The sequence below is a fragment of the Perissodus microlepis genome, chromosome 5, assembly GCF_051167445.1.
Source record: "Perissodus microlepis isolate ML-2025 ecotype Zambia chromosome 5, ASM5116744v1, whole genome shotgun sequence".
In the NCBI taxonomy this organism is placed as follows: Eukaryota; Metazoa; Chordata; class Actinopteri; order Cichliformes; family Cichlidae; genus Perissodus; species Perissodus microlepis.
The window spans coordinates 16882670-16905983 of NC_140465.1; the positions used below are offsets into that span (position 1 = coordinate 16882670).

The window sequence follows — 23314 nt, forward strand, 5'->3', positions numbered from 1 at the left end:
CAAAATAAGCTGCAAAAAAAACCCAAGAGCTACATCTGAGACTCTACAGGCCTCAGCTAGCATGTTAAATGTTAAAATTAATTAGAGAACAATTAGAAAAGTGAGGCTTGTTTGCTTATCTTTGCAAAAGTTGCATTTGAACAGACCACAAGACTTTTGGAACATAGATCCTTTGGACAAATTAGAGCAAAGAGGAGATGTCTGGTGGCGCCAGATTTGGCGAAAACCAAACACAGCATATCTGCACAAACACCTCATACCAACTGTCTAGCATGGCGGTGAGGCCATCTGCGAAAGTTTGGCTGAAACTGGGTCATGCATCAGTACAACAATCTCAAACTCAGCAGCAAATCTGCAAATCCATGTCTGAAAAAGAAAAAGAATCAACGTGTTGCAATGACCCAGTCAAAGTTTGGACCTTAACCTGACTTAAATGTTGTGGAGGAACCATAAATGAATGCCTGCAAACCTCAATAAAATGAGGCATTGCTTGAAAGAAGAGTGGGCTGTTAAGTTAAGATGTGAAAGACTGATAAAGTCCTAATGCAAAAGACTGGGTCAAATCATTGCTGCTAAAGGTGGCTCTTTATGCAGGACTTCATAGAGTCCGGTGAAAACTTCCTTTTTCACATGACTGTAGATGGATTTCAGCTGTTTGAAATTATAAAAATAAATGAATAAATAAAGGACAGTGAAGATTAATTAGTAGATTTGTTGGGTCTTAAAAGCACAGTGGTTAGTAATTTTATATCAACCAATTTGTAAATATAGCAATTTATAAATATTGTACCAGAGTATTGAAGGCACAGGATGTAACTGCGCAGTCTGCGTGTCTCCATTAAACATCTATCTATAGTTAATCTATAGATAGATAGATGTTACCTCCTCGCTGTCTGCGTGTGTCACTGCCTGCTGCTGGTGGAGCCTCTACACTACTTGCGCTGTCTCACTGTCTACATGACGGCTCACCAGATCCTTGGTTAACAACGTGTTAATGCGATGAACCTGGAATGCATTGATTATGGCTGACCTACGGATGTCACTCGCTGTCCTGGTTGTTCACACTGTCCTATACACAGCCTGCCAGGGTGAGTAACTTACTGTTTGTTTTGTCTGAGGACTGTCGCTACCGCTGTGGAGCCGACGCTCCGCGAAGTTAGCTGCTAGCTAGCGCTAAACTAACCATCATTAACCAGAGAAAAAACAGGTCAAACCTCCTGCTGTCGATACGGGGAGCTTTTCACTGCATGTTTATAAATCATGTTATGTTATCTGTCTATCTACGTTATCTCGTCCACGTCGAGGTTTGTTAGGTGAGTCTGATACAGCAGGTAAAATAGGAGCTCAGGTAGCAGTCTGTTTATACTGAGAGCTACCTTAAACACCAGATCCTGTATGCGTCCTTTAAAAGCATCCAGGTATCAGGCACCTTTGAGTCTTAAAAACTGGCTTAAAATGTTGATGTAGAATCGATTAAATGAAATTACTCGTGGGTAGAAGTGATACGTTGATGAAACTCTGCTAATCTTCTAGCTACAAAGGTAGTAATGTGTGCATTATAGCCTCTTGGAGTAATGCTGGAGAGTAGGGATTAAATCATGATCATGGGAGCGATTTTGCAATTACTTTATATGGCGCTATTGATGATGTGTATCATAATATGATATAGCCCAACTGGCATTTAATTGTCCTTAGATGAGATGGTCACATGGGGCATGTCTGCTTTGGTTTTATTTAGTGCATTCATCTGAAAATGCTGCTTCACGATGAAGTCTGATGTTCATAATATATTTTTATCTTTCTACACATTTCCCTCACATATTGTGTTTCTGCAAAAGTTTATTTTTAACTTATTAGTTTGTAGTATATTGAAATGCTCTAGACAGCAAACTAATGCTTATTAAATTGATGTTATTACATTAGAAAATAGTTCCAAAAACTTGGCGGACATTTTTTCTTGTTTTTTCTTTGACTTGTTGAAAGCTTTCAGTGTGGTTGAAAACAGGAAAATTAAAGTGAACAAAGTCGGTCGCTCAGCCTGCCAAATCCCTGTGCTGATATGAAGGCTTGTGTCACTGAAAAAAGCAAAGTAGCATGCTTTCATTGTAAATTACTTTACCCACTTGAAAAGTTTTATAGGTAGCCATCTTTGCTTTTGCATTTCTATTTTATTAAATTTTTTTTTGTCAGACACGGTAGCTTTGTGCCGCTTGACATCTTTGTGGTTTCAAACACAACAATGTATATTAAAATTGTGACATTTCTAGCTTTGGAAAATCTGAAATGTCAATCTTGTTTCATGTTTAGTCAGCGTTTATCTTCCTTTTTTCTTCTGTGGTTCTTCTATTTCTTGCCTCCAGTATGTGTGGGCATCGTGTGAGTCAGCACTACAAAATACATTGTAGCCCATTATATTTACCCCTTTATCTCCTGGATGCGTGGCTTTCTTGTTGTTGTTTTTTTATCAATCCCATCCAGCACACAGGCTGTTGAAAGGTCATTTTCCCACTGAGAATTCCCTGGCAGCTCTTTGAGAATAACCGGAATGCCACATCCCATTCTTGCCTAAATAGCATTACTCAATTTCAGAGGAACCCAGTCTCTTGGTTGCCTAATTATACTAAGTGAGTTATTAAAAAAAAGAAAAAACACTCTCCTGCACCTAATGCAATGACTGCACGTTTAACACTTCCTCTACTTCATATTTTTAGCACTTTGCATTGAGATATTTAGTTATGCGGTATATTTTGGTTCACCATCCTTGGCAGGAAGTAGCCTTAAACAGATCCCCCCACAAACCAGTAAGAAGCCAAAAAGGGAAATAGCTGCATGTTAAAGAGCAAAGCTGATCGTTTAAAAATATTTAGGCTTTATTTATGGCTTTATAAGTTGTAGTAGATAGTAAAGCTGTATGCCAAATTACCAATACCAATACCAGTTCTTCACAGGTGTACTACATGTACCAAATCATCAAAAAACTTCATCACTTTAAGCTCACAGGAAATATAACCACACAGTAACATGTGCTGTCAATCAAACTGCAGCTTTAAAAAGGTGAAAAACAGACCTTTTTTGAATGACTTAAAGTAGTATGTATGTTTCTGAGATTTTCCTGAAGCTGCCTCACCACCCTCTCAAAGCACATTTCCATCATGCAATGTATTGTAGGAGAAGAGTGTGCTTATTTACAGGGCACAGTACCTCCTTTGAGGTGTTTTAATGTCTCCTGACATACTAAAACCAGCCTACAATCCTCACATAGTTGTGTGAGGTTTTGGGACACAGCGGTAAGTCTTCAGGCTGTTGCTGCCCCCTGCTGTGTATTATAGGAGCTGTAAAATTCTCTCTAACTCTTCAGTACTTAAACAGTTTTGTGCCAGCGGATCACAGTTCGCTTGACTTCATGCAAGCTAATGGTCTTGCAAATGTTTTGCTATGTCTCTTCAGCTCTGTGGTGTAACTGCACCACTCCTCTGTGTAAGAAGTCTGACTTCCAGTGTGAGACCGATGGGGCCTGCACGGCTTCCACCATCTTCAGCAATGGAAAACAGCAGCACAGCCGCGGCTGTATCCCACAGGAAGATCTCGTGCCCCCTGGAAAACCGATCTACTGCCTCGGTGTAGAAGGCTACCTATACACGCAGTGCTGCTACACAGACTACTGCAACAGCATTGACCTCAGAGTACCCACTGGTGAGATTCACATTTAGTTACCTGTACTGTTTATATCACCAATGTCCGTGAAAGTCTGCTGTGCTAAATTAAAATTACATAGTGTTAAATGTCCTGCCTGTTCAGTGATCCCTCCAAAGAAATCCACATAATATTCCACATTGGGAATCACCAGTAAAATTTAAATCAAAGCTGTGGGAAGTAGGGGGACAGGTTCTAGTCAGCTGTTTGCATATAGCCTTATTGTATTTCTTGACTGTCTTAAAAGACTTTGTAGTTGCAATGAATGCAACTCATTTGCTCACATGCGTCTCTACAGAGGTTTAATTATTCTGGTGTCTTGGAGTTAAAATATAGTGTGTATATTTTTCCCAGCTGTGCGGATGAGTTCACTGAAGTTTTGGCTGTTTACCAAACAAAACAGAATAATTTGGATATTTTAAAGAAAATGAGCCTTTACAGGATTAATTTGCAATTACTCTAATTCAATATTTTTGTGATGCTTTTTCTTCCATTCCATTGTGACTCCATCAGAAATCGGGGGAGGCTACGGCCCGGGTGGGACATGGAGGCTCGTGGAACTGGTTGCTGTGATCGCAGGGCCGCTGTTCCTGCTGTGTCTGCTGCTGTTGGTGGGTGCGTTCATATATCATTATCACCGGAGGGGCTACAACCACAGGCAAAGGCTGGAGGTGGAGGATCCGTCCTGTGACCATCTCTACCTGGCCAAAGACAGATCCCTGGAGGACCTCCTTTGCAATCTATCCACGTCTGGTTCAGGCTCTGGTCAGTACACAGTTTGGTGGTGGAACTGCAGCCTGACAGTCATGTTGTGGATCTTCATCAGCTGGTATCTAGTAATCTTTTTCTATTGTCATTTTTTTTTCTGGGCAGGTCTCCCTCTCTTTGTCCAGCGGACTGTAGCCAGAACAATCGTCCTGCAGGAGATCATTGGTAAGGGGCGTTTCGGGGAGGTGTGGCGAGGACGCTGGAGGGGTGGCGACGTGGCTGTGAAGATTTTCTCATCCAGGGAAGAGCGCTCCTGGTTCCGTGAGGCTGAAATCTACCAGACGATCATGCTTCGCCATGAAAACATCTTGGGCTTTATAGCTGCTGACAACAAAGGTGCAACCCAGTTATATGCAATATTTAATTTATTTAGTCAAAGAAAGCACAGTTCATCTTTTCAGCAGTTTACAAGACCTTATTATGCATTTTTGTTTCACTGTGCTGTGTAATAACTAGTTATCCTAAAGTAAAATGATCATTTCTCGAGTATCTTCATTTGTATGTCTCTCCCTTAGACAACGGGACGTGGACTCAGCTATGGTTGGTGTCAGATTACCACGAGTACGGCTCTCTGTTTGACTACCTAAACCGCTACTCCGTCACTACCGAGGAAACGATCAAACTGGCACTATCAGCTGCGAACGGCCTCGCACATCTGCACATGGAGATTCTTGGAACGCAAGGTAGTGTTTGCTATTCTATTGTGTAATCATGTTAATTCTATTTATGTGTCCTAGATTACACTTTCAGTAAATATGCAGTTTTTTACATATGTTTCAGGTACTACATGTAAACTTCTGCCTTGAGTAAATAGCCTTCCTTGTTCTTCTGTATTGTGGCTGTGTTTGGAGTCTTTGTCATCAGATGATCAAGACACCTCCCTGATAGTATTGTTTTAGATAAAGAGTCTCTTTCCTGTACAGCCACAGTCACAGTAATGACGCAGTAACACAGGGGCAGGTCAAGTTTACTTTCTCATTTATACTCACCAGCCAGGCAAACCTGTTCAGGTGTTCCATATCTCCATATCTAATCAGCCAATTACATGGCTCGACTGCATGCATTTAGGCATGTAGACATGCTGAAGTTCAAAGCCTTTTAACATGGCATGGTCAGATGGGCTGGTCTGAGTATTTCAGAAACTGCTGACCTGCTGGGGATTTCCCACACAAACATCTCTATAGTTTACAGAGAATGGTGTGAAAAAAGAGAAACAATACAGTGAGCAAGACATTTGGAAGAAAATGTCTGGTTGATGCTGGAGGACCGAGGAGAATGGCCAGACTGCTCTCAGCTAATAGGAAGGAAAAAGTAATTCAAATAATCATGTATTACAGCCAATGTGTGCAACTTTCAATGCACAACGCGTCAAACATTAAAGCAGATGAAATACAGCAGTAAAAGACCACACAGGGTGCCACTCCCATCAAATAAGAACAGCAAACTGAGGCCACATTACACACTGGCTCAACAAAATTGCACAATAGAAAAACAGGAGATTAATTTCATGAATGTGCAGCAACTGTGTGATCATGTGATCTGTCATATCAGTATGGACAAACATTTCTGAGGAATGTTTTACTGCACCTTGTTAAATCTGTCACACAAAGAATTAAGGAAGTTCTGAAAGTAAAAGGGCCAACCCAGGACTAGGAAGGTGTACCTAATAATTTGTCTGGTAAATGTATTCATGTAGAAACGACTGGCAGTTCAAAACATCAGTTTTCTGACTTATGTTTAAACTAACATGCTATAATTCAGTTTCATAATCCAGTGAATTTAAGCATTGTGTGCACCTCCCTTACACTCTGTGCATATCTGCGTTATCAAAAAGTCCTTTGATCAACACCTTTTATCACTTCCACAGTAGTTTTAACTTTGCCTCCCCCACCCACAGACAGGAAAAAGGCATCAGGTGTTGACAGCTGAACTTTTCCGTTTTTTGCAAGACTCTGACGTAACTGGCTTGAGTCAACAGTAGGGCTGCCACGATTAGTCAACTAGTCACGATTACGTCGACTATCAAAATCGTCGAAGACTGATTTAATAGTCGACGCCTCGTTTGAAGCATCACAAAAGACGCAGAAATAAGTAGTAGGATTTAAGAGTGTAATAACGGACTGAAACAGAAGATGGCAGCACCTGTATGTACTACGATGCCAGCTGCCGTTAAACCCCAAAGAAGAAGAAGCTGTATCCCAGAATTCATAGCGCAGTGCAGCTCAGTTTACAACAATGGCGGCAGCTAGTTAGTTTTAATATTACTCTTATTATTCTTTCTGGGTCACAAAATAAACGATTAAAATATTTTCAGGCGAGAATGTAACTGTATAAACCTCAAATATTTGCTCAGTTTATCAAGACACCACATATTTTCAGAAGCGCTCCGACGTTTTCGGAGACGTCTGTTACCCACTAGCTCGGTAGCTAACCGGGGGCAAGGCTCACTAGAGCCCGTGAGAACACCGGACTCCCGCAAATCGTTTTCAAACCCACCGCTGTCTTTCGCTACTCAGGTTAAATATATATAAGTCACTTAGATAACTTCAAAATGTTATTGTTTGGCTTTTTTTTTAGTATTTTATTTGTTCCTGAGTAAATCGGTTTGGCTGAGATTAAAGTTATAGTTTTTACGCAGCTGAATAAACGTCAAGCAGACAACTGATTACCAGAAGTGTGAGATGCTCGAGAATATACTCCGGTGTCCCGTTATATTTTAGATAGCAAGGAGCAGACGGCTGAGTTTATTAAACTTCACCGAAACAATCTGCAAATTTCATTAAAATTTAATAAACTATCATCTTGTCTTTATTTTTAGTTAGCACATACCTTAAACACTTAAAGCTGTAAACTAATGATAGTTATATAAGAGCAGATGCATGCTGGTGGAATAAGCTGTACGTTTTACGTCCAATGGATGCATGATCTGATTAGTCAACTAATCGCAAAAATAATCGGTGACTAGTCGACTATCAAAATAATCGTTTGTGGCAGCCCTAGTCAACAGACTATGTCACAACCTGATATTTAAATGTTACTCACAGAGATTGTGCACTGACAAAGGCGACTGTGATATTTTGTAATGTTTTGCATATTTTGGTTAATCAAAGAACAATATTTTTTTTGTTGAATGGGCGTGTAAGCCGTGTTAAGTTACAAAACAGCTGCTTTTCAGTGATTTATGTTCCATTTTTTTAAGGCTTGGTCTCACCTATACTTATCTTTGAACATTTTTCTCTGTTGAGTCTGCTTGATCATAAATTGTTGCAAAAGTGGAGGAGTAATTCTATTTCTCGTAATCAAACTGTAGTAAATGAAAGTTAAAAAAAAATGGTACTTGCACGAACAGGCTCTATTTTCATGTTGACAAAACAATTAGATGCAGAAGAAAGTATTAACAAGTGACTGTTTTCCTTCATGTCATGATAGGAAAGCCAGGCATCGCCCATAGAGACTTGAAGTCCAAGAACATCCTGGTGAAGAAGAACTGCACCTGTGCCATTGCCGACCTGGGCTTGGCTGTCCGTCACGACTCTGCCACAGATACGATCGACATCGCGCCCAATCAGAGAGTGGGAACCAACAGGTCTTTCTCACCTGCTGACTTAACGCTGACCATCGTTTCTCACAGATATCTTCTGACATCTTTCCCAGAATATCCCTTTATCCTTTACGCCAGCACAAACCAGGACTGTGTTTATGTTCCCCAGGTACATGGCCCCAGAGGTTCTCGATGAGACCATAAACACGAGACACTTCGAATCATTCAAATGTGCTGACATCTACGCTTTAGGCCTGGTCTACTGGGAAATTGCACGCCGCTGTAACAGTGGAGGTTGGACTCTCTTTGTTTTCTCTTCAGATACTTGAACTGCCTTGTTTGTTGTTGTTTTTTTTTTCCTCTCGTTGGATATGCCAGAGACGGCACTGATCTGACCTCACACTATTCTGTGTTATCAGGTATCCATCAAGAATACCAGCTGCCCTACTATGATCTGGTACCGTCTGACCCGTCCATAGAGGAGATGAGAAAAGTGGTGTGTGACCAAAAGCTTCGACCCAATATTCCAAATTGGTGGCAGAATTACGAGGTATGAAAATTAAGTTCAAATCGAACTAAAATCTGCACTTACATCAGAAAGATCTTACTTTTGCAGTTTGGGCCTTTATTTATATTTCTAATTATAGCATTGCATTCATCATCTTAAACTAACAGTGTAACTTCCTCTTAGGTTCTTTGCTTGTGGTGTTTCTGAACTACACTGTTGGCTTTGTTACAGCTAGGACAACACATAATAGAGTTCATTCATTTCCAAGATTCACTAGTTTGTGAGTCTTTTAGTAATTTCTGTGCAGCTCCATGTGTAGCATGATAAAGCATAGTTTCCCCCACCAGAGAGCAATGATTACTTTAGTTTGTTAGACTGAGGCCACACCTCTTTATCTTTAAATACACACATTTGTGAAAGAGGTAAAGAGAGCTCACTAAATTCCAGTGTGGTACTGTAACAGGATGCTAACAGTCAATTCATGAAATCAGCTGTAAGTGGTATCATAGCAAAGTGGATGCATTTAGGAACTACAGCAGCTCAGCCGCAGAGTGGCAGACCATGTACAGTTACAGAGCAGGGTCACCAAGAGCTCTTCAGCAGAAAAACTGTGCATTAGGGGCTTCGTGGCATGGGTTTGCATGGCTAAGCAGTACGTGTGAAGGCACTCTGGTATTTTTGTTTGCATACATTGCAAATCTTGATCACAGTTCCCAAAAAATCCACATTTGTTGAGATTTTTTTAAGCCAATCATGGAAACTTTTTAAGTTTAAATGATATTTTTCACAATGATCTTATGTTTTTGTTTCAGTTTGTTTTATATATTTCCGTGTTGCCTTTTCCGTAATGTGTACAGATCATTGGTGATCTGCATTCATGCTGAATCTGAAAAAACTACAAAATAAGACCCAGAATGAAATAAACCGGGTTATTATTAAAACTGCTTTTCTACATTGTTTTTATTCTTATTAGTGTTTTATGTGAATGAATTAGGGTAATCTGATACTTGTATTCTTCAATATAAAGTAGCACTCAAATGCTGTTCATAGAGTGTCTGAACTACTTTGTGTCATCACCACCATTATTTATATTGCAATACAAGCTCTTAAGCCTTACTGGTGTTTTCCTTGTGCTTATCAGGCCTTGCGGATCATGGGTAAAATCATGAGGGAGTGTTGGTATGCTAACGGAGCTGCACGCCTGACGGCCTTGCGCATAAAAAAGACGCTGTCCCAGCTCAGCATTCAGGAGGACATTAAAATCTGAGCATGTGTGAGACAGCAGAACACTGAAGAGGACCCAGCCCCTCCATCCAGACTGAGAGGAAGGGGTCGGGCCTTCTAAAGAGATGGCACAATGAAGAGTGGCACTTTGTAAAATTTTACCGCACAGACACTTCTGTCAGGTTTGAAACCACTTTATTTCTGACAAACCCTACCTCGCTTTACCCAGCCAAAACATACAGGAACACCTTCCCTGTCTCATCCTTAGCTCCCGCTGCCAAACCTCGCCCTCTTTCCTCACCCTGTACGCTGCACTAACAGTTTCCTGAATTTCTTGTGTATGCAGTCATTAACAGCACATGTACTTAACCAAGTTACATTTTAAAAATCAGCTGCTGGTGTTTTATTGTTTCAAAGTGTGTTGACAGTAATTATTAGTTAGTAAACAGCATTTGCTTGTTTTGTCTTAGCAGAAGAGCATTAACTCATTTATACTGATTCTGTTATATCAGTAATTGAACACTGTGCGGGAGCTTGTGGGCCATCTGTGTAGGTTAATTCCTGCCATACCTGCAGCATTCAAAGGAAGATTTTATTGATACCAGTGTCATAGAGATCAGGACTCCTGGTAACCGTTCAGCCCAGGAGAAATGAGGCCTGCACAGTTTTTACTGTTTCATTCTCTCTGAGTCTGAACACAGTGCAGAAACAAATAGAAAAAAGACTGTGGGGGACTCCTTTGTGAGTTTGGTATGAGATTGAAATGATTGCTAATAGGAACAGATAAGCTGTGAGTAATATTTACATTTCCTGATTCCTGACATATTGCATTGCTTAGAAATCCTTTAGCACAAATAATTCACCTGATTTTAGTCTGTTCACATTTAGAAAAGTACATATTTAGGAATTATTAAACATCACTAGGATGGAGGGCAGCAGCTACTGCTGACTTTGATCTTCATTAGCTTCAGACCACTCACGTACAATACAACAAGATGCATGCAGATCCATGTGTTGTATGTTAGTATCATAGTCTCCTGTTATGAATGCATAACCTCAGATAAGCTTGTATACACAACATTCAGATATTACACTGCCCCTTCAGTGCAGTCCAGAATCCATGTTTAAGCTCATATTTTATACTCTTACAGCATGTCAGAGTTTTTTTTTCCCCTCAGGGCACTTTCCTCCTGATCAAGTATATTTACTGCATTGCACATACACTAGCCTTTTAAGGTGATACTTCAGTTTAGGTCTGAGTGTGTTTTTAGATGACTTTTTTAGTCTTTTTTTTTTTTTTGTAAAGTCAAATATTTACCAAATTACTTTGTGACCTGTGAAGTAACATCATTGTAGTTGTCAGGTGACCTGCTTATAGTACTTTATTACTGCCAAGCAGTATAAGTTAAATTCATATTTCTTTCTGTGCCCCCCAACCCCCCACCATGCTATACCTCCTTAATGTGCGTATTTTGCCTTATGTATATCACTTCACTCTTAACATTGTCAGAAATCACTGCATTTTTTTTATGTATTCAGGAAAAATGTGCACTTTCTGTCTTGAGCTGTATGCAGATTCTGCAGGTACTGTTTGCATGTATTCGTGTGAAGTCTGACAGACCAATTGTGCACTACTACTGACCTCGCTGCATTAACACCAACCTTTTCTCAGAATCATCTCCGGCCACGGCCTCCAGTGTTTAAAATCACGCCACTGAAAACGAGAATGTTTACACAAATCATGCCAGTCAGATGACCTACCTTTCTGACTGAAAATTGTAAAGATAATTTTGCTTTTCTTTAATCTCTGGGAGAAAGAAGTGTTGAAACTAAATACTGCTGAAATGCCTTCGTGTTAGCTCACATTTTTTTTCCAACCTGTGTTGTTTTTTAAAAAAGACCGGGGAGCTCTACTGAATGTGAAGCATATTTATACTTTCTTTGTTTGCCTTACAATTTAAAAGTGAATATTGCGTTCAGTGTTTTTAATACTTCGGTGTCTGTATCCCTTTGAAGGAACGCTGGAGTGAGAGTCAAAACAAAACAAATAACAAAAAAATATATATATATAGGTATTATATTACATGTTGTAAAACTCTCCGTTTATGTTATTGAAATTATTCTACTTAAAAAAAATCCTTCAAGACAATTATCATGTAACATTCAACACAAATGTAATAAATGCAGTCATTTTCCTATGTGGTGTCCTATTTCATTTTCGTCACCCTCCCCACTCAAAGAAATATTTTTATACTCAAAGGGGGTCGAGGATTATATTCATGTGAGAAAACCTACATTTTGATCCTGCAATTCTTCCCAACTTAACATTGTTTTTCAGCTCATTGCTTCAGTCTGGTTTTGCCCATGTGGTGTTAGAAAACATCTAAAAAATTAAGCAAGTAAGTAAAGTTTATTTATATAGCACCTTTCACAGACATGTCACAAAGTCCTTTTCAAGAAAGGTAAGAAAACACAATACAGTCATAAATACATCATAAAAACCCTGGTCTAATTAAAAGCTGTTTGAAATAAAAATGTCTTTAGCTGCTTTTGAAGGTCTCCACCGAGTCCAAACACTGTAGAAGTAGAGGAAGTGCATTGTCTGGGTGCAACAGCTTGGAAAGATTGGTCCCCTCGAGTTCTAAAAACGAGTGTGGGACCACTAAAAGGTTTTGATTTGATGACCTCAGGTTACGAGAAGAGGTATGTGTACGAATCAAATCAGCAATATAACAACAACCTGTAGACAAGCTAGCCCTTTCTTATTTAGACAAGTAAACAGGCTGTTACAGTATTCGAGTCTTTCAGAGACAAAAGCACGGATTATCATCTCGAGTTCACTTGTTGACACGATGGACCCAAGTTTTGAAATGTTCCTCAAGTGAAAAAAGCAAGATAGTAAGGTTCTTACTATCTGATTTAAATCTCCCTCCAAAGAAAAAGCTTCATCAAAAATAAGACTTAGATTTCTAACCTTATGCTTCTGTGAGGAACCTAAATCACCCAGTTGCTGTTTAATAGCAGGTATTGCACTGTCTGGTGCAATAATCAAAGTTTCTGTTTTGTCTGGGTTTAGCTGTAAGCAATTAAATAATCCATTTAAGAAAGGGTTAACAGGAAGTACAAAAGCCACAGTGCCAACCAGCTAGATATTAATGTCAAATATATTCATCAGTAATTAGCCACTGAAAAAGTTAAATAAAATAAATACAAACACTCTTAAAGAACCTTTATTGCTCATTGTTTAAATTATAATATCACTGTAGATTAGTACAAAAACTGTGCAGTTACATAGTTGTACACAATCCATTTCACATATCCTAAAACAGAAAGTGTGACATGTTCCTCACTTTATCTTCTTTAGAAAATAGCAAACGCTGGTATGTAGTGATTTTGATAAAGTCAGTCGTCTAAACGCAAAAAAACTCCATAAAAACTACATAAACCTATAACAGCCGATGTTCTGACACAGTAAATAAATCACATCAACACAACACAGAACAAAGAAAACAAAAGTAGAATAACTGAAAGTAATGGTCAAATTAACAAAGTAGGACTGTTTTTTAACAGAATGAGATTTTGGAGTACTGAAGCCATGAGCAGGGGGGATGTGTCTCTTGAGTAAAGTATAGAATCCATTACACATGCAGTTATAAGACAACACACTAAAATGCCAAAATATAACACCTATAAATATCCGGAGACAAGCACTCAAAGAGGATACAGCACAGTTAATGGTTGTCTTCAACAGCAAATTCATTTTAGACTTCACTCTAAGTGCTCTTCCGGGTTTGCTTCGTGGCTGTCTGGCTACACAACAGATTGAACTCTGAGGCCTTGGATTCTTTACAGAAACCTCATTCAGGTGTTTTGGGGGAAACTTATCAGGCCAAATAATGGTTCATTCTTAACTGAAAGGTACTGAGTGGCTGTAGAATATTGTATCCACTGCATGATGCTGATACTCGAGTAGAAAGGGCAGTCTAAGGCTGCACACCTCCACCAAAGCTTTCATCCAGATAATTTTTTTAAACCAAATGAGTTTGAAAGGTCAGTGATTTTTATGTTGGCCCCAGTTTTATATATCAAGTACAGGGGAACGGGTCACAAAACCTCCTTGGTGGAGGTAACTACTCAATAAGTCTTTGCAAATTGGAAGGGTGAAGTGGTTCAAATTGAATATGGTAGTTTGTATGTATGTATTTTACCAGCATTTATATAATCAAGTTAACTGAATGAGGAGTAATATCAATAACATCATACTACTACTTACTTAATCAGAGAACAAGGCTCAGAAAAGGCTCTGATGTGTTAAGAGAGTGCTGATCAATCCAAGCTGCACAGTTCAAAATCACCCTATTGGCAGGCTTTATGTGTGTAGATTTCAGCTTTAGATCAGAAGAAAAGTGATGCCAGCAAAAGGCAAAACAGGAAAATCAGTTTTCCTGTAAGGTTACAGACTATTTTATTATTGGAAACGTCTAACTGTCCTATATGTTGCTGGGTATTCCTGAGCAGCTACAGCTCCCCTCCAGAGGATTCTTGTGCTTCTGCATCTTTCTTGGTTTTCCAGTGACTCAAAATTTGGCTCAATTTACAGGAGGTTCTGTATAAGCTGTAGTACCAAAAAAATATTTTTATATGGTGTAAAATTCACAATCTTTTGGTTTCTGTAGACAAATAGAATTATTCATGGGTAAATTACAAAAAAAAACCAAACAAACAAAAATTATTGATAGAACTTCCATTTGCTGTCATAATTCCCCTCTTACAGGCTTGGTTATCTCCTCTCCTATGCTCCGGTGTCACCTTTAAAATGTGCAGCCTTTCATTTTTTGAGTAACTTTTCCAATTTGTCCCTGTAGGCAGAAAAATCAAATAATCACTTCAAGTTTATGTTCAGTGAATCCCCCTTATATAGAAAAAAATAAAAAAAAAATAGGTAGGCTTCAGTACAGAAGTGTACGTACTCTATTCTCTATCTGTAAGCACTAAGGCTTGAAGGATATCCGAAAGGGAGACGATTCCCTTCACCACCTCGTGCTCATCCACTACCACCAGCCTGTGCACCTGCAGGGAACACAAGAACATCGTTGGTGTTACACTTATCTCAGCAAGGTACCATTTTTACCTAAAGAACGTGGGGAGAAACTGGTGTAAAACAAACTGTACACAGACAGCAGCTTTGATAGCAGAAGTAACAAAGAGTTGATTTTTGTTTTTTTAATATGATTTCAAATTATGTTTTGAAACAATTATGACAAGAGATGTGCACACAAGTACCACTCAAAAAGGCCCCGGCATGGATTCAAATGCAGGATGTTCTTGCTGTGAGGCAAACGGGGGTGTGCTATTATTTATTATGGTGCTGATTTTTTTTAATGTATACTTAGTTCTTTAACTGAGTATTTTGGAATAAATCACAAATTTAACAATACCTATTTTGTCCATCTACATGGCCTTGCTGCAAACCCTCGGTTTATCCTCTTTTTGAAACAATGTAGTAATATGCTAATTAGACATGTGGTAATACTGATTATAATCCTAATCCTCATTCATCTCATAGTGGGCCTTGATACAGCCTCTGAATTTCTCCTCTGCCTGAAACAAACAGCTTTAGCATCTTTCCCTTTAAGGCCACCCTCTCTTTAGCCAGCCTTCTCCTAATTTGCTGCACCTCTCAAACAGAATGTTTGAACAGCAGGTGGGTGAGGCTTCTATAGTCACAGGCAGAGCTGTGTGCCTACAATGACCATCACAGGGATATCACCTCTCACTGAAATCATACAGACCTAACATTGGGGGGAAAAAAAGACTCTGAAACAGAGCATGAGAGAATACTTTTACCTAAACTGGCCTCAATATTTTAAACTTTTATATTATATAGATGGAAAGAGAACATAAGGAAAGGTATAATAAGTCCCCTTTTAATGAATATTTAATTTTTCCTACAGCTGCAGTGACAAAACACTGAAAGTTAAAGCTCAAAATCTGCTACTCAGATTATGCATGATAAGGAGCTTAAATAGTGGATGATTGACACATGCAGTAGATAATGTGAACAAATAATGTGTACATCCTCTTCTCACCTCAGCCTCCACCAGTCTGTTGATAATGGCCTCGAGGGTGTCATGCCTGTTGCATGTCAGCACTCCTTCAAAGTACTGTGAGCGGTGCTGCAAGGCTTTGGTCACCGTCACATCCAGGTTGTTGTACGTCTTCTCTGCTGCTAGATTCTGTAAAAAGACATGCTCTTATATGACGCTCCTAATGCATTGTTCATGATTTACTGTCATCATAAGAGTGCATTTATGGTGTCACAGACAGCACAATGTGCCCTGTCAGATGGTGGTGAGACACCTAAACAGCATGCAGTGAGTGCTTATAACTTACTATAACATCAAATTTTGAGTAAATGTCCACCACTCGACCTGCGAGACAGACACAGCACAATGGAGCATAAAATTCAAGATTTCTGAGATGGTTAATGGAAAACCAACAGGGGCATCATTTCAGTCAGTCCTCATACCTTTGTCATCAACAACAGGGAGCGCTGACACTCTCTGCTCAACAAAAATACCCAGAGCTGTGTAGAGCGGTGTGTCTGCACGGACCACTGCTATGTTCTTGAAAGTCCCGATATTCAGTTCTTCTAAAGTTTGCCTCAAGAACGAGGGTTTTGGCATCTCTGCTATCTGAAAACATAACAAGCATTTTAGATAACTGAATAAAAACTGTGGGTGTTTTAGTTAAGGAAATGAGATATTCCCAGACTACTTAACTGCAGACTCTTCTCTATTCAAAACAAAAATGAAGATGGCAGATGATTTAAAGTACTTAATGCAGCTGCAGTGTGGTGAGGAGCCCCGGGGGACTTACAAAAAGCTTCAAGAACTTGAGAATCCTCTTGTGTGTGAGAATATAGAGCGTGTTCCCCGTCAGCGGGTCAATTACAGGCAATCTGTGAATCTTGTTCTTCAGCAGAGATGACACAGCATCGTACAAACTGTAACACAGAAAGTAAGTTAATAAAGTTATTTAGTCTGCTAAATGAGACAGAAAACGACTGAATAAAATATTATGAAGAGACACATTGATGAGCAACTTTATTAGTTACACCTGTTCAGCTGCTCATTAATGCAATTATCTAGTCAGCCAATCACATGGCAGCAGCTCAATGCATGTAGACTGATTTTACTCTGAACACTGCATGTTTGTTAGCATTTCAGAAACTGGTTATCTAATGGGATTTTCCTGCACAGACATATCTAGGGTTTTTTAATAATTAAAAAAAAAAAGAAACAACACTAAAAAGGTGAAAAATGCCTCGGTGATGCCAGAGGTCAGAGGAGAATGGCCAGACTGCCTCAAGCTGATAGGAAGGTAAGAGTAACTCAAACAAACACTTTCTGCATACCAACCAAGGTATGCAGAAGAAAATCCCTGAACACACAACACACTGAAGCTTAAAGCAGAAAACACTGAAAACATCTGGAGCATCGAGAGATGAAAAATATAACAAAGATCATCCATGACTGCCGAACAGCTAGAATCCAATATCAGACAAGAATGAGACAACATTCCTCTTCTAAAAGTCCAGCAGCTTGTCTCCTCTGTTTCCAAACTGTTGTGAAAATGAGAGGCAATGATGCAACAATGGTGTTATTTAGCCCTTTAAACCGCCAATCATGTGTTTTATTGTGAATCTCAGCCCATCACCACTTGCCCTATTTTTTGTTGTTGTCGGTTTTTTGGGGGGTTACTTTATTTTTTAGTTATTTGATTTGTATGTGAGTGTTGTGTTTATATGATTATTTGTGCAAAATGTGAATACAAAGAAGAAAAGACACACTTTTTCAAAAAAAAAAAAAAAGAGGACGCTACACATAGCTAAATATGGCCGTGTCCCAACATTTGAGATGCGTTGTTGACATCAAATTCAAAATTATTGTGGGTGGGTTTGCCATGTTTGGCAAACATGCATTTCATTCGTTTTTATTTAGATTTCAACACAGGATCCCAAGGTTTGGGGGAATCGAGGTTGTATACTCTAGCCTTTCCTAATTTCTCAATAGTATATCTATGCAAAGTGATTCTGGTCAACAAACTAACATCCAAAGGGACTTTTCAGAGTTTTATATTATAGTGCAAATAAGCATTCACAAACTTAAAATAGCACATTCTGTTACTTACCTTGCATTAGGAGATATGCTAACCAGGGGCTTGAAAGAGTCTTGAAGGTACACCTCTATTGGAAATAAGAAAAGACAAATATGAATTTTCCCTTTAAGATATTACAAGTACATTATGTTACATATTAATAAAGGATTTTCACCTCTCCAGGTTTCAATTTTGTGCTCTTCCAACTCATATATCTGAACCTGAAAATTTACAATAAGTGAATGGAGGGATCAAGTAATGCAGAAACGAAGAGAAAGTGCATGTTTGACCAAAAATAAGGTAAAATATACATAACTAAAACAACCGTGGATGGAGTTTAAGTTTGAGATTTAATTGGTTACATCTATTCAGTGTCTACATCTTACCAATGGAGATTTATAATAGCGATGAAGAATGTTAATGAAGTCTGTGATGGTTAGCATACCTGCAGAGCAGAAACAGGAGTCCATTATTATTCAACTTTTTTTTTTTTACTTTTTAGTGCAACAGAGCCAAATGAAAGTTACTCTTACCAACGAAACACTGCTTCTTGCTATCCCATAAAGGCGCAGCTCGCACCCCGTTAGAAACAAGAGCAAAAAATGCCTTTTTCACCTGAGGATGAATTGCACAACAGATTAAAGCTATACTAGATCATGAAAAATATATGTATTTAATTTAGGGCTTTTGTTTTACCTGAAGTGATGTATCAAACACAACTAATTTGGAGCTGGTGGGCACAAGGTCATAACAACGATGGGACTTCATAAACCTGGTGTACACATTGTGTTCTGGATCTACAGGAATGAGAATCAGCTGTCACTATTTTCTAAAAATAACTGTTTCCCAGCATGACAGACTGTGTTGCAAGCCCCTTACCTTCAATGACTGGGTCCTTCTTGCTCTCAAGATCATCAATAGTTACTGGAATCTGAAAGATAACGTTTATATCACCAAATGAAGTGATATTTTTTGGTTGCATTCTATTATATCACACCAATATTGCTCTGACGCTACAACACTTTATTTTATACATTTTAATATTTACAATTTTTGGGGCACAAAAGATATACATCCATACAAAGCATTTCTAGAAATAACCTGATATTTCTAGAAGTGGTTATTTCTAGAAAAATGGTTGTGTTTATGTAAAGTTTCGCAACCTGATATATTGGGTAAGATGTGGGAATGTCTGTTTTTGACATGCACGGCAAAGTCAGATCTGAAGTTTATTGTTTGTTTTAAAGAAGTTTATCGTAGCTGATGTCGGAAAAAAAGTTTAAAGACCGTGAGAAGTACAGCCCAATGAGTCCTCTGATAAACATGTATTCACTGGAAGTGTCGCTGACAGGTCAGCTGTTTCCAGAGGAGTCATGAAAACCACGAAAATGTGAACCGTTTCATTGTTTATGACTTAACTCTGAGACGTGGGTAACTGTACTTTAACACCGAGTCATAGACTGCACTTAAGCAGCTGGCTAAACATCAAACAGTATAACTTTGCAGTCAAATAAGATCCTCTCTAATTAGTGAGATAATTTAGTGATTTCTAGGTGTCCAAAAAGACTCGGTTACACTGACAAGTAACGAAACTTTGGAAAATAAATAAATAAATACTATAACAGAAAGGTTAGCAGAGTATTACCTAGCCTGTCAGTCAGTTGACATTACTGAGCCTGTCGAGGTGACTTTCTATTTACGCTAAGGCTCTTAAGCTGCGTCATTATGTCGTGTATTGTTATATTTTACTGGTAATTGTGACAGGTACCGGGACTGATAATTATATCCGTTTTCCTGACAACTGACTAAGCGCAATAATAAGCGGGTTGGCCCCAACAACCACTCCACCAAGAATTTGCTCGCTAGCTAGCTTGTACCGTTAGCATGCTTCAAAAAGTCGTTCATTTGGTTTAAACGTGAGAAAGCTGGGTGGAAAACCTCTCTGTATATACAAGCTACTAACTTACACACTCCATGTTCCATTCGCTGATTCGCTTCTCTGTAGCCGGTTTCGTGTGCAGCTCTCCAAACCTCGAAGGTCTTCCGCTAACTAACTAACAACGATCAGCATGAATGGTTGTGTTGTCTCTGCCGTAATTGCCGTAATATTGCCGCACTCCAGGGATGTCATTTTAGCTCTGAAGCAGGTAGCGCTCAGGAGTAAAGAATTTGTGGTTTGTTTTATTATTGTGTAAATAAAAAAGCGTTTAGGAGTCCTATGGAATATTACTTTTAAGGAAAACTGAAAAATTCCCCAACTATTTAGAGTTACTCTGTTGTCTTGGAACTCTTGCATTCAGATGCTACGTAAAGTTTGGTTGAACAAAAAAAAGTTAACGCTTAAGAAAATCTTCTGTAGTGCTTTTTGGCTCAGACAACTTCTTAAACCCCCCCCCAAAAAAAGGTTTTGGTTGATAAGGTATATTCAGGTATATACAGTAATATGTGGGACTCAGCCACTATTGAGCAGTATGAAGATGGGAAATTGGGGACATTGGTAAATATTGAAAAAACTGGCTGAGAAAATACGTGAGTCTTTTCAGTTTCAGTTTCAGAGCAGGATAATTAGAAGCAGCATAACCTCTAACATATAACAATAATACTATATAATAAAAGAAGAAAGTACACTATACACGTCACAAGCATCTCTCTCTCTCTCTCTCTCTCTCTCTCTCTCACACACACACACACACACACGTACAGGGTGGGCCATTTATATGGATACACCGTAATAAAATGGGTGTAACTACAGGGGTCCAACAAAGAATGGCCACGCATCATACTGATGACTTCGGAAATTTATTTCTCTCTCTCTCTCTCTCTCTTATTGTCTTCAGACACCGTGAAAACTGAAGAAACACAAAGTTTACAACATAAATGTTTTGAGCTTATCAGTCTCTCATATCAGTGTCCATAAACAGTCTTGTGCAAGTAGAACAGAAAAAATGCACAATAATGGATATCACAAAAATGTCCTCTCATTACCAGTGTAGAACACGTATGCAACATTATACAAACAATATACATGAAACCATACCGTGTGCGCCTCTTGGACCACATGCAGAATAACATTAACGCTGAGGCTGTAGATGCATCTGTAGCCATGTATCCATGCTAGCTCCACAACGCCATGGTTGTGCTCTCAACCAAACTCTGGTCATGTGACAATTACAAACTTTACCTCATACAAACTTTACAGCACTTTACATATTTAACGAACCCATATTTTGTAATCACATATTTTAGACATGTTTTTTAATTAATGTTAAACTTTTATCATCTTATCTTATAAATAAATGAACTAAATTAAGCATGAATCTATCACAGAAACATGAAATAACCAACTTTATTTTAACTGTCTCAGGGACAGTTACAATGGGAATGGTTGGTGATATTAAAGTCCTGTTTGTGGCACATTAGTATATGTGAGGGGGCAAACTCCTCAAGATGGGTGGTGACCATGGTGGCCATTTAGAAGTCGGCCATCTTGGATACAACTTTTGTTTTTTTCAATAGGAAGAGGGCCATGTGACACATCAAACTTATTGGTAATGTCACAATAAAAACAATGGTGTGCTTGGTTTCATCCAGTATCCGTAGTTTCAGGTGCTGCACATCTCATATCTTCACACCATAGACAATTGCCTTCAGATGACCCCAAAGATAAAAGTCTAAGGGGGTCAGATCGGGAGACCTTGGGGGCCATTCAACTGGCCCACGATGACCAATCCACTTTCCAGGAAACTGTTCATCTAGGAATGCTCGGACCTGGCACCCATAATGTGGTGGTGCACCATCTTCTGGAAAAACTTAGGGAACGTGCCAGCTTCAATGCATAAAGAGGGAAACACATCATCATGTAGCAATTTCAAATATCCAGTGGCCTTGAGGTTTCCATGGATGAAGAATGGACCCACTATCGTTGTACCCCATATATCACACCAAACCATCACTTTTGTTGGTCCACCAGTCTTGGAGGGATCCATCCAATGTGGGTTAGTGTCAGACCAATAGCGGTGGTTTTGTTTGTTAACTTCACCGTTCACATAAAAGTTTGCCTCATCACTGAACAAAATCTTCTGCATGAACTGAGGGTCCTGTTCCAATTTTTGTTTTGCCCATTCTGCAAATTCTGTGTGCCGATCTGGGTCATCCTCGTTGAGATGCTGCAGTAGCTGGAGTTTGTAAGGGTGCCATTTGTGAGTAGCTAATATCCGCAGAAGGATGTTCGACTAATGCCACTTTCCAGTGACATGCGACGAGTGCTACGCTGTGGGCTCTTGCTGAATGAAGCTAGGACAGCCACTGATGTTTCTTCATTGGTGACAGTTTTCTTGTGTCCACATTTTGGCAAATCAAACACGGAACCAGTTTCACGAAACTTAGCAAGCAGTTTGCTAACTGTAGCATGGGAGTTGGGTGGTCTCGCAGGGTGTCTTGCATTGAAGTCTGCTGCAGTGACCCAGTTTTATATACACACATATATATATATATATATATATATATATATATATATATATATATATATACATATATACATATATATATATTAGTGTATGTATATGTTTCATTGTGTAGAGGTTGAATGTTAGTAGGAGTGGAGATGGAGTCTTGGAGTCCAGACTGGTTGAAAATTACTGCACATTATGATTTATCAGTCCCCACTGTGTGCTTGTGTATACCACCAGTATCTCTTTTATAAGGCAAAAACATTGTGACTTAATTGCAGTTTTTGGAAAAATACAATTTTGGTTTGACTCAAATAATGCCAGTACTAACTACCAGTACCATTTATTTTCAAATAATATACATATGGCTATTTTACAGGACACTGAAAACCCAAATCACACCTCTAAATTTCTAAAAAAAAAAAGAAAAAAAACCCTTTACTACACTGAACTCAATAAATTTCCTTACTTCCTTCTCTTTGTATTTTCCACAGTGATTTACTTGTTCTTCCTCATTAATAGCTGAACTTTTATCTGGTGAGACTTCTGCACTGTATCTGCATCATCTGTATCACATAAACAAAGAACTACACGCAACTTAAATCCCATAGCTTTATTATTATTTGTGATTTTTTTTTAAAGAAAGTATGTCAATATGAATATTTAACATGATTTCAAAACTGAAAAAGAACCCCTTTTTATGCATTTAGTTTAAGTAGCTTTGGGAATCACTATAGAACAACAACAAAAAAATTTGAATCATCTGCTAACAGCAAAAAATTTTCATCACATATATCACCAATATAATCAATATTCACAATATAAGGATGCTCTAATATATTGGTATCTGCATATAGTTGTCCTATTGACTGTCATCGGCCTGTTAAATAATACTAGATGGACTGATGTCAGCAGTTATAGTTTCTCTATTGAGTAACATCAAATTTGAATGGGTAGAGTACTCAAATCTTG

The 23314-nt window shown here is 38.7% G+C and overlaps 2 protein-coding genes across 2 annotated transcripts; one reads left to right on the top strand and one right to left on the bottom strand.

The window, feature by feature from the left end:
- Nucleotides 1-886: 886 nt before the first annotated feature.
- On the top strand, nucleotides 887-11932 carry LOC146387016 (activin receptor type-1B-like). Its single transcript, XM_084928326.1, has 9 exons — nucleotides 887-1088; nucleotides 3448-3693; nucleotides 4207-4458; nucleotides 4567-4797; nucleotides 4977-5144; nucleotides 7891-8047; nucleotides 8172-8296; nucleotides 8422-8552; nucleotides 9652-11932. Exons 1-9 carry the CDS (start codon nucleotides 1022-1024, stop codon nucleotides 9775-9777), a joined length of 1503 nt encoding a protein of 500 aa, XP_084784452.1. The 5' UTR covers nucleotides 887-1021; the 3' UTR covers nucleotides 9778-11932.
- A 1016-nt stretch (nucleotides 11933-12948) lies between these two features.
- Nucleotides 12949-20267, bottom strand: prkag1 (protein kinase, AMP-activated, gamma 1 non-catalytic subunit). The gene is made up of 13 exons (XM_084928327.1): nucleotides 19862-20267; nucleotides 18774-18825; nucleotides 18591-18691; nucleotides 18428-18509; nucleotides 18281-18339; nucleotides 18070-18115; nucleotides 17928-17982; nucleotides 16614-16740; nucleotides 16264-16429; nucleotides 16128-16165; nucleotides 15824-15970; nucleotides 14705-14804; nucleotides 12949-14593 (listed from the first exon to the last, which is right to left on the bottom strand). Exons 1-12 carry the CDS (start codon nucleotides 19868-19870, stop codon nucleotides 14706-14708), a joined length of 981 nt encoding a protein of 326 aa, XP_084784453.1. The 5' UTR covers nucleotides 19871-20267; the 3' UTR covers nucleotides 12949-14593; nucleotide 14705.
- Nucleotides 20268-23314: the final 3047 nt, after the last annotated feature.